Source organism: Mastigoproctus giganteus, chromosome 11, assembly GCF_048544385.1.
Source record: "Mastigoproctus giganteus isolate SK-2022 chromosome 11, ASM4854438v1, whole genome shotgun sequence".
NCBI classification, from domain to species: Eukaryota; Metazoa; Arthropoda; class Arachnida; order Uropygi; family Thelyphonidae; genus Mastigoproctus; species Mastigoproctus giganteus.
Window position 1 is genome coordinate 45,140,971 of NC_143585.1, and position 16,495 is coordinate 45,157,465.

At 36.9% G+C, this 16,495-nt stretch overlaps 1 protein-coding gene across 1 annotated transcript in view; it reads right to left on the reverse strand.

The window, feature by feature from the left end:
• RhoGEF2 (Rho guanine nucleotide exchange factor 2) overlaps window positions 1-16,495 on the reverse strand; it is a 764,869-nt gene that overhangs the window by 138,153 nt on the left and 610,221 nt on the right. The window contains exon 30 of the mRNA XM_090384978.1: window positions 4,811-4,936. Coding sequence (XP_090241104.1) covers window positions 4,811-4,936 — 126 coding nt within the window. The remainder of the gene's footprint in view (window positions 1-4,810; window positions 4,937-16,495) is intronic.

The window sequence follows — 16,495 nt, forward strand, 5'->3', positions numbered from 1 at the left end:
GCCCTAGGAGACAAATACTGTTCATGATTGGGATAGGATGACTGTCCAAAAGTAGCTCAGGATCTGGATGGATTTTGTGCTTGTTGCAGGAGTGGATAGCTGTAGACTTTTGCTTTGATAGCCTGTATCCATTTTGGATCATCCACAGTTCAATATTATTTACTGATATTTGTAAGTGCCTCTCGATATAATTCATATTCTGGGAATAACAGGATGAGGTAAGATCATCAGCGTAGAGATATAAGTCGACAGTGTTTGGAACTGTTGATTCATATTGCAAATAAAGTGGCACTGAGTACAGAGCCTTGTGGGATTCCTTCTTCTTTTTGTGACAGAGCCTGATGGTGTCGGACTTGGAAAGACCTGTGGCGAAGGAAGTTTTGAATAAAAGATGGTAAATGGCCTCTCATATCAGTAGAATGGAGATCCTTTAGGATTCTCCATTCTATTGGTAATAGAATGGAGAATTGTTATTGGTAATAAGTAATGCCATGTGGTATCGAAAGCCTTTTCTATATCAAGACAAACCATGACCAGACGTTGATTTCTAATAAACGCATTTCTTACGTTTGATTCAGCCTTTACCATAAGATCTAAAGATGATCTATTCTTCCGAAAGCCAAACTGATTACTGCTGATTATGTTTCTGGACACAAGGTACCATGTTAATCGGCAGTGCACCATTTTTTCCAAAGTTTTACTCAAGCAGTTGGGTAGACATATCGGTCTACAGTTGTATGGAGTCGAGTGATCTTTTCCTGGCTTAGGGATAGCTATTACATAAGAATGTTGCCAGGAACAAGGGAATGACACACCAGTTAGTCTGACTTCAGTGGTAGGGAAATTCTTAGAGACAGTGAGTAAAAGTGCAATCCAGGGATATTTAGGAACAAATGGCATTCTGAAATATACACACCATGGTTTTGGTAAGGAAATATCATGTTTAACTAACGTAGTAAGCTATTTTGACACAGTTACTCATGATCTGGATGTAGGGAACAATTTCAACATAGTTTATTTGGATTTTAGCAGGGCATCTGACTCAATCCCTCATTAGAGGTTACATTGTATACTGGATTATATAGAGGTTACATTGTATACTGGATTGTATAGAGGTTACATTGTATATTGGATTGTATAGAGGTTACATTGTATATTGGATTGTATAGAGGTTACATTGTAGGAATTACTGGAAAGGTGAATTGCTGTCGTTGTTATTTGGTTTTTAGGAGCATTAGCAACTAAGGCCATTTTGCTCCGGGGATATGCGGTGGTCATTCCCTGACCTTATGCCAAATTGCAGGGAAGATGTAGGGCAGAAGACAGTGATCAATGAATATTCTTCAGATTGGTATAATGTCAGAAGTGGAGTACCCAAGGATTGGTTCTTGACCACTGCTGTTTCTGGTTTCCATAAATGATATTGATGAAGGGATAGAGGGAGTGATGTCAAAATTTTAAGACGACGTAAAGATTGGGAGAGTTGGTAATGATCAGTGCCAGGTTCTTCTGGATGACTTGAACAGATTTCATGAATGGTCAGAAAAGTGCTAACTATGTTTTAATGAATCAAAATGCAAGGTCTTACACTCAGGGAATAGTAACACCAAAATAAATTAAATACTTAGTGGTGTTGAATTAAAACTGTAGAGGAAAAGACGAATCTGGGAGTTATGATATGGGCAGACATGAAGTTTTCTGAGCAGTGTAACCAGGTGGCCAGGAAAGCCCACGGTGTCCTATCGATTATTTATCGAACGTTATCCTGTAGAGATAGGGAAGTCATAACCTCATTGTATAAGGCAACTGTAAGACTGCATTTGGAATACTGTATCATAGTATGGAGATCTTATCTAAAAAAAAAGATAAAGAGTTTCTTGAAAGGGTCTATAAAGATGGGCAATCATATGAGAAAAAGACTGATTATGTGGGATAGAGACTTTAGCAACCAGGCACCTTAGAGGGGACCTGAGTGAGGTTTATAAGGCTCTGAAAAGGGTTAGTAAAATTAATGAAGGCAGAATTTTCACTGTTACGAAGAATTCCAGAACGAGGGGGCCATAAATTTAAAATACAGGGGAACAAGTTTAGACTAGATTGTAGGAAGTTTTCTTTTAGCCAGTGAGTTGTTGGTTGCTGTAAAAAGTTGTCTCCATAGTAACTGGCAGAAGAAATGCAAAAGTCAACTAGATATTTACTTACATGAGGGAAGTGCATAATTTGCTTTTTCTTATCTACTTTTTTTTTGGCTGGTGCAGAAAAAGCCTGCAGCTTCCCTGCACTATATAGCTATACTAATACTAATCTGAAGGATGGAGAAGTACATTCCAGTATTAATAATAAATAGTTATGAGAATGAAATGGAATGTGAAATAGGAAATTAAATTTAACTGTACAGAGGCCATTCAACAAATTTTTGATCCACAACTTAATCTGAGGAAAAAATTATTACAAGTGGTTTTATATAGTAGTAGTAGTAGTGGCACGTGATGCAAGAAAGCAAGTGTAGGAGCTTATGCAGCATCAGCCAAAAAAAAAAAAAAAAAAATCACACCATTCCCTCCAAATGCCTGTCCAGTTCCTCCTTAAATTTATTTAACCTATCAACTTCCACAACGACAGATGGAAGTTTGTTCCAGCAATTAACCACCCGCTGGCTAAAGGCAAATTTCCGCACATCTATTCTACATCTGTCCTTTCTTAATTTGAACTTATGTCCCCGTAGGTTCGTAATCTGAACAAGTGGAAGGATCCCATCAGAATTCAGCGTGCTGAACCCATTCAAGGCCTTATAGACCTCAATCAGATCACCGCGCAGGTGCCTAGTCTCCAGCCACTGCAATTTGCAGAACTTAAGCCTCTCTTGGTAAGAGGATCCCTTCATTCCCCTCACCAATCGTGTTGCTCTTCTCTGTACACGCTCAAGCAAATCTACATCCTTCCTAAAATGAGGCCTCCAGACCTGTACGCAGTACTCAAGGCGTGGCCTGACCATTGCCTTATACAGAGGGACAATCACCTCCTTTTCCCTGCTAGCAAAATTCCTATATATCATTGACAAAACCCCATGACCTGCCCTAGCAGCCTGTCTGCATTGCTCAGAAAACTTCATATCTGACTGCACAATTACCCCCAGGTCTTTTTCATTTTCTACCACCTTAAGTGTAGTACCACACAGTTGGTACGTTTCTCTGGGGTTACTTCTACCCATATGCAGTACTTTGCATTTGTCAAGGTTAAACTTCAGTTGCCACTTCTTAGCCCATCTGCCCAAATTATCTAGATCCTGCTGCAGTAGCACACTGCCATGACTGTCATTAACAACCCTGCCAACCTTTGTGTCATCTGCAAACTTCGACATTAAGCCTGATATACCTTCATCAATATCATTGATAAATACACAAAACAACAGTGGACCCAACACCGAACCCTGTGGGACTCCACTAATAACATTAGTCCACGAAGAGCAGCACCCATTGATTACCACCCTCTGTCTTCTCCCACTTAACCATCATTTTATCCATTGTAGCAACTTACCCTTAATACCATTCTGCTCCAATTTGTACAGCAGTCTTCCATGCGCAACAGTGTCAAAAGCTTTCCTGAAATCCAAGTATATGATATCAAAATTATTTTTTGCATCCAGTTCCTTTGTGACCACATCATAATAACCAATCAAATTTGTCAGACAAGACTTTCCCTTAACAAACCCATGCTGTGTCTGAATTATTGCTGCAGTCTTGTCTAGATGATCCTGCAATGCATCTTTAACCAGTGACTCCATATATATTTTGTATACAGCAATGTCCTTTCTGTATATAATAAAGAGTTCTTCTTCTTCTTCTATATTCTTTTATTACAGCCTTATGCAATCTGGACATAAATTCTAATATAGCTTATCGGGACTTTTCCTTCAGGCTCTCTGAGTTGCCTTTTCACTTAAGGAAAAAATTTATCAATATCTTCAAATTTTAACCATGAACAGCATCCTGCAATAGACCAAAAAAGATCAAAGTCAAGAAACATGTAATACAAATTGGAACAGTTTTGCTACTGCTTCCCTTATTTGCAAACTAGTGTGTTACCTTGTAGTCCGAAGTTCTAGTGAGAGACTAGACCTCATCCATGTACCTTTCAGTAAATGGCTCTTGAGTGATAGACACCTCAGAATTTATGGTTTACGTTTGTTCAAAATTTCAATTAAAATCACATCTTTCATATTCCAGAAGTGGCCATTACTTTCCCTGTTGAAGAAACTGTCACAAACTTCTTATATAGAGAATTTGGGTGACACTATTCAAGGAGGCAAGACATTTTAGGGACAATGACAAGAGTTGTTGCTAAAGTTTTTTGCAAAATCACTGGCAACAACAATTTTTGTCATAATCTCTAAACTTTTGAAAAATTGGCCCCAAGAAACTAAGAGAAATTTATTAACAAGGAAAACAGATAATGTAAAGCTATAGAAAAAGATGGCCATTTTGTAATAAACATTTGCTGATAACTGTGGAGTAAAACTTCTATGAGAAACTGATCTTTTCCAGAACAGAAACAAATAAAAAGAAAAACAACAAAATAAACTTCAGCAGTGCTTTTGTAATTCTGAAATGGAATTTGGAAACAGAATTTGATTTGACAATTTTCACTATTTTTTTTTTTAAGTAATGCTTAGTGCACACTGAGATGCTAAATGTGACCCTGTAACATACAATAGAGCTATAAATCTGGTTTTTCTTTTCTTTCTTTTTTTAAATTAATGAAATCATCATATTACCAATAATCTATATAGAGAAAATACTAAAATACTCACAGCTAGGAACTGGGCAAGCTTTTGGTCTTTTCTCTGCCGAGCTTTCAAACTTTCTAGTGCTATGGTTTGGTTTCCACAAAATAATGCAGCAGCTATCCTCAAATTTTCCCCTGACTGACCATCAAGCTACAATTTCAAAATAAGAGATTAACATCAAATGGCTTGCACAGATTTTTATCTATAAACTAAAAAAAAGTTTTGTTTCTTTTATGGTGATCGGAACACAAACAGTATTAGAGTCTACAGTATTTTAGTACTGTGTATGGGTTAAAGGTTGAGAAGACAGAAGATACTTGAAGTTACATCTCAATTTCTAGAGGGAATTTTCAAGAAATACATGCAAAGGAAGGCAGTTCCAAATAGGATGTTGACTAATGGAGGTATGTGCTTGGACTTGTTTGGAAGAGAAAGAATTATAGAGCCATTTCAAAAAAATAGTACCCGTGGACATATCTATAGGAAAAGCATGTAGCAGAAACTGAATATCTATGTGATAGTAAGTGGAAAGGGTTTGTAAGACACAGATTATTAATTAACCTAACTGCCATCTTCTGAATAGAGGATAGAACTCTGGAGACACCACTCCATATTTGGGAACAATATACCACGGTAGAGCAGATTTTTGGGATTTGCCCAGCCAGTAGCTGTTTAAAAGAAAATTAACCCTGTGAATATATATATATATATATATATATATATATACACAGGGTTGTTAAAATTAAAGTATCCCTACGTAGAGGGCTCTGGAGCGAGTTTAAGACTCGTACTGAAGAGAAATTTAAACAACAGGTACAATAAAGAATGGGCTCGTCATTTATTGGAAAAATAAAATTAGTTACAAAATTTATCACTATATGGAGCTGTGGCAATACAAATCACTTGAACAGCACTATAATTGTTCAATGTGTCCTCCATTTTGGTTAACAACAGTTTCCATTCGAAGAACAGCATTTTCTACAGCAGAACTTAACTTGTCAACTGGAACAGCCAGCACACGAAGTCTGATGCTGTCCTTCAGATCTGCCAGAGTTTGACATCCTTCCCAATACACCTGATTCTTCAAAAAACCCCACAACCAGAAGTAGCATGGGGTGAGGTCCAGTGATCGGGGTAGCCAAGATGTCTGGAAACAGCGGCTGATGACCCATTCGCCTGTATAGTGTTGCCTTAGCAACCTTTGGACACAATGGTAGATGTGGGGTGGCGTACCATCTTGCATGAATATGGTATCCTGAAGGCACCCCACATTGTTGCAGCTCTGGTATTGCGAAATTTGCCAACATTTCATAATATCGCTGTCAAGTGATGGAACAGGTGCGGGCTCCAGTCGGTGTTACCTGTTTAAAAAAATATGAACAGGACCACTTGGATAACTCGAGGGTTTGCTGTTGCCCAAATGCGACAGTTGTGCGTATTCACTTGTCCATTTAAGCAGAATTGTGCTTCTTCACTTCAAAGGATGTTCCATGGCCAAGTGATATCCACTGTCATTTGCACCAGAAACTGAAGTGCATACGTGAAATGAATATCTGCATCACCATGCTTTAGCTGCTGCAGCATGTGCATCTTGTAAGGATAGTACCGCAACACCTGATGCATTATTAGCCTTACAGTGGAATACAGCATGTCCACTTCATAAGAAACAGCTGACACGCTGCACTACCACACGGAGAGTGACTCGATAAATCCACGACAGCCATAGCCACATCTTCAACACGAGAGGATGTCCACTCATTTTCGACCTCTACCTGGTTGAACACCAAGATGTCCTGTCACTTCAAATTTTGCAATCAATTTGTGGACAGCACAAACAGTCATAGATCCATGCCTTGAGCACTTCTGATGCCAGAATTCTCTGATAGCCGCAGCTGCATTGTTGCTGTTCTGATAGTACAGCTTCACTAATAACGCCTTTTCCTGCAACGTTGTTGGCATTGCTGCTTTAGTGCAGGCAAACATCTACTGTATGATTTTGAAGAGACTGCTTTGCTTTTATACAGTACAGTAGAGCTGAGTAGTGGCACTGTGGCAATAACTTATGATTATGCAAATAACGTAAATTATATGTATAATCATAACTAAGATAGTTACGTGCCATACAGAGAAATTTTGTAACTATTTTTTTTTTCCCCAATAAATGGCGAGCGCATTCTTTATTGTACCTGTTGTCCAAATTTCTCTTCAGTACAAGCCTTAGAACTCGCTACAGAGCCCTCTACATAGGGATACTTTAATTTTAACAACCCTGTATGTGTGTGTGTGTATATATATATATATATATATATATACACACACACACACACACACACACACACACACATCCACACCCTTTAGTTTATTTCACTGCAAAGGAAGCAAATATTTGCGATATACTTATGCTAAGGGAGGCTAAATGTCAACATTATTGCCAATAAAGTTGTGCAGTTGTGTCTAGAAATGTGAGTATTATTCAAGATGAGCATGAGCAGTACTTTTTTTTTTTTCTTCTTTTTTTTTTTTTGTGTGAAACAAGACAGGACTGAGGTTTAGAAGGAATGAAAGTAGCTAAATTTTCATTGCCTCATTGGCATTTAAGGAATTAGTGGTGGATATACAAGAAGTTGAAGCTGTTTGTGCAGAGATTGGTTTCTCAAATTGGATGGTGGAATGTTGTGTTTGATCACTGATTAAATTACAGACAGCATTTCCAGTCAGTGGAAAAAGATCATCATTAATATATCTGGAAGTAATGGGCAAGTGTAAAGAACTGAAATTGGAGAATACCAACAATAGCTGAAAAGCTGGAAGTATCAGGGTTACAGTTTATCAATATCAGTATTTAAAATAACTAAATGCACAAGGCATAATACATTAAGAGTTTAATATCTATATAATATCGGTGTGTAGATACACCATAGACAACTCTTAAGAAACTACAAAGTTGTTGTAGGCATCATTTGCTCTTTCTCATATTGTGCTCTGCCTTCACGACGAGTTGCCATGATATTGCACTACCTTGAATAAGTAATGCTTCACTAATAGAGAAGACTATTGTTACTTATTCTCAGTGAGTACCACCACCAAGACATGTTTCAAGGTTATTGGCCTATCATCAGTGGGTGGGCAGGTACCCTGGTATTGCAGACATGGCGACCCAGTTGTGAAGATGATCACACAATATGAGAGATGCCAAAAGGTGTATATGACAATATTAAAATAACTAAATGCACAAGGCATAATACATTAAGAGTTTAATATCTATATATTAAACTCTTAATGTATTATGCGTCGTGAAGGCAGAGCACACCTTCACATAGCGAACCCACACTATGAGAAAGAGCAAACGATGCCTACAACAACTACTTTGTAGTTTCTTAAGAGTTGTCTATGGTGTATCTACACACCGATATTATATAGATATTAAACTCTTAATGTATTATGCCTTGTGCATTTAGTTATTTTAAATATTGTCATATTTAAAACCTTACATTTAGAAGCATTAAGCTTTCGATTGTCATTTTTCAGACCATATGTGCAATGGATCTGTCATTTTGAAGCAAAATGGATGTAACAGTTCTGGTCATTAACCATTCTTTCTACTTTAAATCAACAGAAGATTTTGAGAACTTCCACTGCCCTCCCTCATCAATGTCATTAATGAAGATTAAGAAATAAAAGTAAAAGTAATTCCAATACCAGTTTCTGAGGCACTCTACTTGCTACATCAGTCAATCCTGAGGAATATCCATTTATGACTAATAGTCTGAACAGTAGTCAAGCCTCTCTATCAAACTCCAAAAATGTATCTTACCAGTAATTGAAATTTTCTCCAGTTATAGCTTTTCGTGGATAACAATAATCAAAAGCTTTACTGAAGTAAAATAATGAGTTGTTTCTTGTGTCCAACTGTTTTATGACTTATTCATAATAATTAACCAGATTGGTTAGACAAGGCTTCCCCTTTGCGAACCCACACTATGATCCAGTAAGGATACTTCTGTTGGTCCTGTATTATATTCTTATCCACAGATTCCATGCTCTTTCCCACCACTGAATTCAAACATAATGCTTATAGTTGCCAAGATTCCTTGTTCTGTGTTACTCGCTTTTAGACAGATTCAGTGGAAAAGTTCAATAAAATTGAAGCAATTGCTTTTGACATTTCTAAAACCTTTGATCTCATATATGTCATAAAGGTTTTCTAAACTACTTTCATCTTATTGGTTTTGCCTTTTCTTTTTTTTTTTTTTTTTTAGTTAGGTAATCAGTTTTCTCTCTGACTGTTCACTGATATTGATATAATATCGGTGTGTAGATACACCATAGACAACTCTTAAGAAACTACAAAGTTGTTGTTGTAGGCATCATTTGCTATTTCTCATATTGTGCTCTGCCTTCACGACGAGTTGCCATGATATTGCACTATCTCGAATAAGTAACGCTTCACTAATAGAGAAGACTATTGTTACTTATTCTCAGTGAGTACCACCACCCAGACATGTTTCAAGGCTATTGGCCTATCATCAGTGAGTGGGCAGGTACCTGGTATTGCAGACATGGCAACCCAGTTGTGAAGATGATCACACAATATGAGAGATGCCAAAAGGTGTATATGACAATATTTAAAATAACTAAATGCATAAGGCATAATACATTAATAGTATAGTATTAATGTGGTTCAGGATGAAAAAGACTCGGGTTATAATTCCATCAGGCATGAAGTTTTCCACACAGTGTAAAGAGGTGACTAGAAAGGCACATCGAGGCCTGTCTATGATATATATGACCTTTGGAAGTAGGAAAAAGGATGCCATTGCCCCTTTGTAAAAAGATGATGGTGAAACTTCAATTAGACTATTGTGTTCAGGTCTGGAGGCCACACTTAAAAAAAAAAAAAAAACAGAGCTGCTAGAAAGGGTAAAAAGAAGGGCATAGAAGGGGGTGGAGTGCAAAAACTTGGCAACTAGACATCTTGGGGTGGGTGTGTGTGTGTGTGTGTGTGTGTGTGGGAGGGGAACCTGATAGAAGAGAGAAGAACTGAAAGCGGGGGGACAAAAATTCAAAAATTTGGTAACAGAAAGCTGGATTTCATGAGGTTTACTTTTTGAATATGTGGAGAAATTTCACCAGGACCTGGAGATATCTTGGCATTAAACTGTTCAGAATTCTACTTTCCTTCTCAGATCACAGGAGGCAATAAATGGAATACGTTTGGTGCAGAAAAAACAGGAAGAATCATTAAATAAATAAGGCTTATCTCTAGGTGAGGACTGAATAGAACTGTCAGTAGGGGTAGTTCCTGACTTTGAGTTAATTCGTTCCTAGCGTGTGCTCATAAAGCGAAACCTCATATAATGGGAATTTATATCCCACAGATGTAATGTTAAAAACAGGAGTTAACATTCACAACAATGAAATTTAACCACAGTAATATTAAATAAAGGTCAACAAAACAACAGTTTATGCTTAAACAATGATTTATTTATCCAAAGAAATGAAAATATAACCTTTAAAATCAAGCAAATTATAATAATAAAGGAATTATTTATGTCATACAAATGTTAAAGAATGTTTATTCTTCATCATCATCGACTAAATGCACCCTCGTTGATTTGTTGGAAGCACAAGGAGTTGTCTTCTCTGGGAATGCTTCAAGAGTAGTTTGTTTGCAAGACGGTCTTCTCTTTTCTTTATAAATTTAATGATAAGCGTGCATAAGCATTTTTTAAAATCTGTAGCAGCTTTACTAGTGTGCTTGAAATTTGAACCTTGTGACTCGAAAATTCCAATAGCTTTTTCTATATTGAAAAGCTTCATCAAGCCTGTTGACAGTGAATGAATGAACAGGCGGTTAGTCTGTTAAATCTTCACATTTTGTTATTTCAAGGAGGTCTTCATTTGTGAACTCTCCATTGTGTGCTTGAAGCAGATCAGTGGCATGAGTTGTATAAACCTCAAGCTTCAAATTGGTTAGTAATATTAACGACAGCTTCTTGTTTCCTTTTGCATGATCTCCGCTGGTTCTTGAAATCCTTCAAAATTATCAATAAACTGAGGACAGTTTATTCCACATGCCCTTCATATTCTTCTCTGTAATTTTGTACCAGGCTCGTTTTATTATTTTGGTTGCATCTAAAATATGGAATTCTTTCCAAAATTCATTAGGAGTTGGACCTCCCTCCTTATCTGTGCTGAACAAAGAAACACATGCACAGTAGTAACACAAGTTGTTTGAAATGCCGTATTTACGAATGTTTAGCGGCACTTATTTATTGCAATTAATGTTCATATTTTCGATTTTGTTCATACTTGAAAAAAAGAAATTGTAAACCCAGGAACTCGTAAAGTGAAAACTAGTTAAGTGGGAACTACCTGTATATGTTAGTAGGTGGAAGTATAAAAGCCAAAAAATTGCAGCAAACAGATTTGGGCAGAGACCAATAGGCTGGACCACTACGTAATTGTAATTGCTAACTAACAAGAGGGTGAGAATCACCATGGGGGGGGGGGCTTTGTCTAAAAAGGGACCATCACCAAGTTATGATTTCTGATACCTAAAGGACTTGTGCCCTCGTGCTCCATTCTTAACTGCCAGTTTAATGAGGAAGGTTGACAAAACAACCGAAAGCTTTTTGTTTGTATGTATCTAATCTAATATATGTATATTTCCTATTATTAAACTTGTCAAAATCTATTCTTATATCCGTTTTCGCTCTGAGTTACAGTAATTTTGATAATAATGAATCCAGAGCGCACAGGCCTCTTTAATCATAGGACTACTAACAATAACTATGTATTCTGAAAGGCTGTTGGTGAATTAAAGATCAAATGCATTAGGAGTGTGATTAGAACTGCCTGGTGTTCTAGCAGGTAAATGAAAAATTGATGCACAGCAAAAACATCAGCTTCTCTACCAGCTGGAGTTATAAACATTAAATTCCCAAAGGAAAATTATTTCATTATCAAGAAAGTTAAGTTTCACAGAAAAAGTTAAAATGTTCTGAGGATTTTGTAGAAGTGAGAGAACAATAGAGGCAACAGATGAATCAGAAAGAAGATAGTTAAGTGATTTTAAGCCAGCGAAGATCAAAGGTAGGCAATTCCAAATTCCTTAATATGGTACTTCTATGTAAAGTATTAGTTAATGTGAATGAAAATCTGTTTAAAATTTTAGTCTTGCATGGATTGATTGAGAGACCTTACAGAAAGTATGAGAACAGTTTGAATATCACTTAGATATTGCCAATGTTACCAATAGCTTATAGTGAAATTAAAAAAACAAAACAAAACTTAAGTTTAATATGACTGGAAATGCTTTTTTACCCTTCTGTTGAAGAACTTGTAAATTAATACTTTTTTTAAAATAATAATTAAAAAATGCATTCTATAGAGAGGTTTCTTCACTATAAGCACCATAATGTATCTCCTCTGCCATTACCATTTTACTTATGGGCACACCCCCCCTTCCTTCCTCCCCTTTTTTTTCTAAGTAATGCATTGTATGCATTTGCACAATCTGTAATAGAATTCTTATATAATCAACCAGTTTTTATTACACTTCTCAGTTATTTTATCAAGACCATGAACAAATAGGTGTTGGATCTAAATCACTGCTCTGACAGAATAAGAATATTGGACCAGTAATGGGCAGAGTACTGATAAACATACTTTTATAGTTCATCCCACAGATACTTAATGGGATCGATATATGGAGATCAGGCTGGCCAGGGCAGATGTATAAAGTCTTCCTTCTGCATCACAAGCCACTTCACACATTTGGTACCATGGATGGTTGCACTGCCATCTTAAAAGTATCACTGCCTATAGGGGTAAACATGCACAGGTATTCAAGGTGTCCTCTAGTGGAATCAATTGAATGCCATTATGCCATTTCCATTACACCTGTACCATCGGATGGTTCTGGTGTCTTGTGTAGTTTCCTTCATTCATGCACTCTCCCATCAGTGCTGAAAAGTATAAGTCAGGACCCACTGGACTACAGATTACATTCCAGTCTTCTCGTGTCCATTAAATGCAGTCCAGCCACATCCAAGAGTGGTGGCTACTTCTGTATAACATTCTTTGCATGGTGTAGGTATAGTGCCACGTGATGCGCCTGTATTAAATAAGGAGCTTAATTGTTTTTGCTTAGCAATGATTACACTTAATAATCAATTCTAGACACTGAGCACCTCATACAGTCATGTTACAGTTTTCCATCTACTTACAGATGTTTTCTGGGCATTTTTCCATTCGTTAAAGACTCAAATAGCACTAGTCTTTGAATTTACAACTAGTGTAACCATCCTCTCTGTAGTAGCACCTGCTAAATGAGCATAAACAATCATACCTTTCTGGAAGTCAGGAAGACCCTGTCCCCCCCCCCTTTGCTAGTGAATTTATTTGGGATAACATAGCTTTATAACACTTTCCTGCACGTCACACAACTTCAATTTACATATTTACACACAGATTGCTTAAACTAGTGAAAATCTTCATGTTCCTAATAAAGTAGCCTGGTCTGGGTCTTTTAATTAGCAAGTGTAATTTTAATGACCTTGCTTTCTGCTATGTTACATGGATATCAATGGATAATTTTAGCCTTACACAGCTTTTCTTTCACACTTCTTTAATATAAAATAAATCTGTACAATAAAATATAAACTGAGGTTAAAATAAAATACAATAAAATAAAAGTGTAGTTAAAAGCACTAAAAAGATTAAAATCACTAAAACCACCATACAACAATAGCTTTCGGCAGCAGCAGCTGCCTTCATCAGCTTAAATAATTACAGGTTATCCAAACAGTGCTGGTAGATATATATATAATATACAGTGGATTCCGGTTATTTGGGCCACCCGTTTATTTGGGGCAAATCTTAAAAAACAGAAACCAATCGAGAAAATAGCCAGGGTTTACTTCGCTTAATTGGGACAGCATGCCGTTTAATCGGGGCAGGAGATCGCAGCACTGGAGATTACCCTACGATTGTCTCCGACAGTACCACATGGTTCAGTCGAAATTCTGGAGGTCACAACCATAAAAACAATTAGTAGCTCCTGTTTATTGCGCTTTTCTGTTAGTGAAATCTATCAGAAACGGACAGTAAACTTGATCTTACTGAATTTGCGATAATACCGACAGCTGGAATTCTGTGGATTATTATGGTGAAATGTGTTTACACTTCCATGAAATCTTCAATCATATAAAAAAATTAATTTTCAGATCTTCTCTTCATTCCTATTTTTAAAGCTTTGTAACTCGTTACTCCGTTCTCACTTGCGCGTATCATGTTACTTGCAATTTGTGTGTGCCATGTTCTTTGTTATTGATTGCTTATCTTTTTACTGTTTTAAATTTTAACTTCCCCTGCCCACAAATCACAAATGTCAGTGAACAGAAATGTCAACAAGTTCGTATGTACATATTACAGTACGTATTAATTATTCCGATTATCACGTATATTCTTCCGATTTTCACTTGTCATTTAATTTTTTAATTGGCAAGGTAATAAAGGGTAAATTTGTGCTTAATATATCTTTGCTTTTATAGCCTGTGGATAATATTCCTCCTATTTTCGCTAATTAGAATCACTGTTTAATAGAATTAAAATTCAATTCACAAACGTGATCACAATGACCGGCGCTTACTGCACATCGTATAGTGAATGGTACTTTACTATGTTGAGTTCATCATAACGTGATTTGATTGTACAGTGAACCAATTGTAAAAAGGGGGAGGGATGCATTGTATTTTTAACTATTTACGTGAAACTTCGGATAATTGGGGCAGCCGCTTAATTGGGCCAAAATGCACTAGTCCCGATGTGTCCCAGATAACCGGAATGGACTGTATATATATATTGTTTGGATAACCCATAACCATTTCAGCTGATGAAAGCAGCTGCGGCCGCCGAAAGCTATTGTTGTATAGTGATTTTAATCTTTTTAGAGCTTTTAACTGCACTTTTATTTTAACCTCAGTTTATATTTTATTTTATATTAAAGCTTTGTTTTATTCTGTTTGAGTCAGTGTTTAGTGAACTAAATATCTTGGCTACGTCTCAGATATCTGTGTTGAGATGCGAACGTAGCCAATTTATCTAGTCACTGGGACTGTTTGGGTCCACTGTAATAACTGTCCTTTTGTTCCAATAAACTAATTAAATACTTTGTGTGGTAAAGTGTCTTTAGTAAACCTACTTAATAGTCATTGCACATAATGCAAAGCAATAGAATGACCACTGATTTTCATCAGGCGGCCTCCTAAGGCTGGTACCTACAATAATACACTTCACAATATTTTGTATTTGCCAAATTCAAAAGTACCAAGTAGCACATGCCTAACGACAGTATACTTAAAGCTCAATTTTCGCATTATATAGAATGAGGGTGGCCAGATTTTGAAAGTCTAAATGTTTAAGGGATAGGGAACATGGTAGAGTTCACACAAAATAAACACATCCCAGAGAATTTAAAATTAAAAAAAAATATATAAGTATCTGTCATTTTCACTGGTTGTTCTCTGGTGGCTATGGGGGTTTCAATACTCAAAGAAAGTGACAGTGTGGTTCTGCTTGTGGCTGTGCTGTCAACTGATGTAGATCTTGAAGGAGCAATAGGCTTAAGGAATGTATCAATTTTAAGAAGTAGTAGTGGTGGTGGTAGTAGTAGTGGCATGTGATACAAGAAAGCAAGTGTATAAGTGTATGCAGCATCAGCCAAAAAAAAAAAAAAAAAAAAAAAAAAAAAATTTACAAAACAATTCCCTCTAAATGTTTGTCCAGTTCCTCCTTAAATTTATTTAACCTATCAACTTCCACAACGACATATGGAAGTTTGTTCAGCAATTAATCACCCGCTGGCTAAAGGCAAATTTGAATTTATGCCCCCTTAAGTTCGTAATCTGAACCAGTGGAAGAATCCCATCAGAATTCAGCGTGCTCAACCCATTGAAGGCCTTATACACCTCAATCAGATCTCCTTGCAGGTGCCTAGTCTCCAGTCACTGCAATTTCCAGAAATGAGGACTCTCTTGGTAAGAGGATCCCTTCATTCTCCTCACCAATCTTGTTGCCCTTTTCTGTACATGCTCAAGCAAATCTACATCTTTCCTAAAATGAAGCTCCCAGAGCTGTAAGCAGTACTCAAGGCGTGGCCTGACCATTGCCTTATACAGAGGTATAATCACCTTTTCCCTGCTAGCAAAATTCCTGTATATCATTGACAAAACTCCATAATCTGCCCTGGCAGCCTGTCTGCATTGCTCAGAAAACTTCATATCTGACTGCACAATTACTCCCAGGTCTTTTTCATTTTCTACCACCTTAAGTGTAGTATCACACAGTTGGTACATTTCTCTGGGATTACTTCTACCCATATGCAGTACTTTGCATTTGTCAATGTTAAACTTCAGTTGCCCAAATTTTCTAGATCCGTTGCAGTAGCACCCTGCCATTACTGTCATTAATAACCCTGCCATGTATCATCTGCAAACTTTGACACTAAGCCTGATATACCTCCATCAATATCATTGATAAATATACAAAACAACAGTGAACCCAACACCGAACGCTGTGGGACTCCACTAATAACATTAGTCCACGAAGATTACCACCCTCTGTCTTCTCACATTCCACCATCCTTTTATCCATTGTCGCAACTTACCCTTAATACCATTCTCCTCCAATTTGCACAGTAGTCTT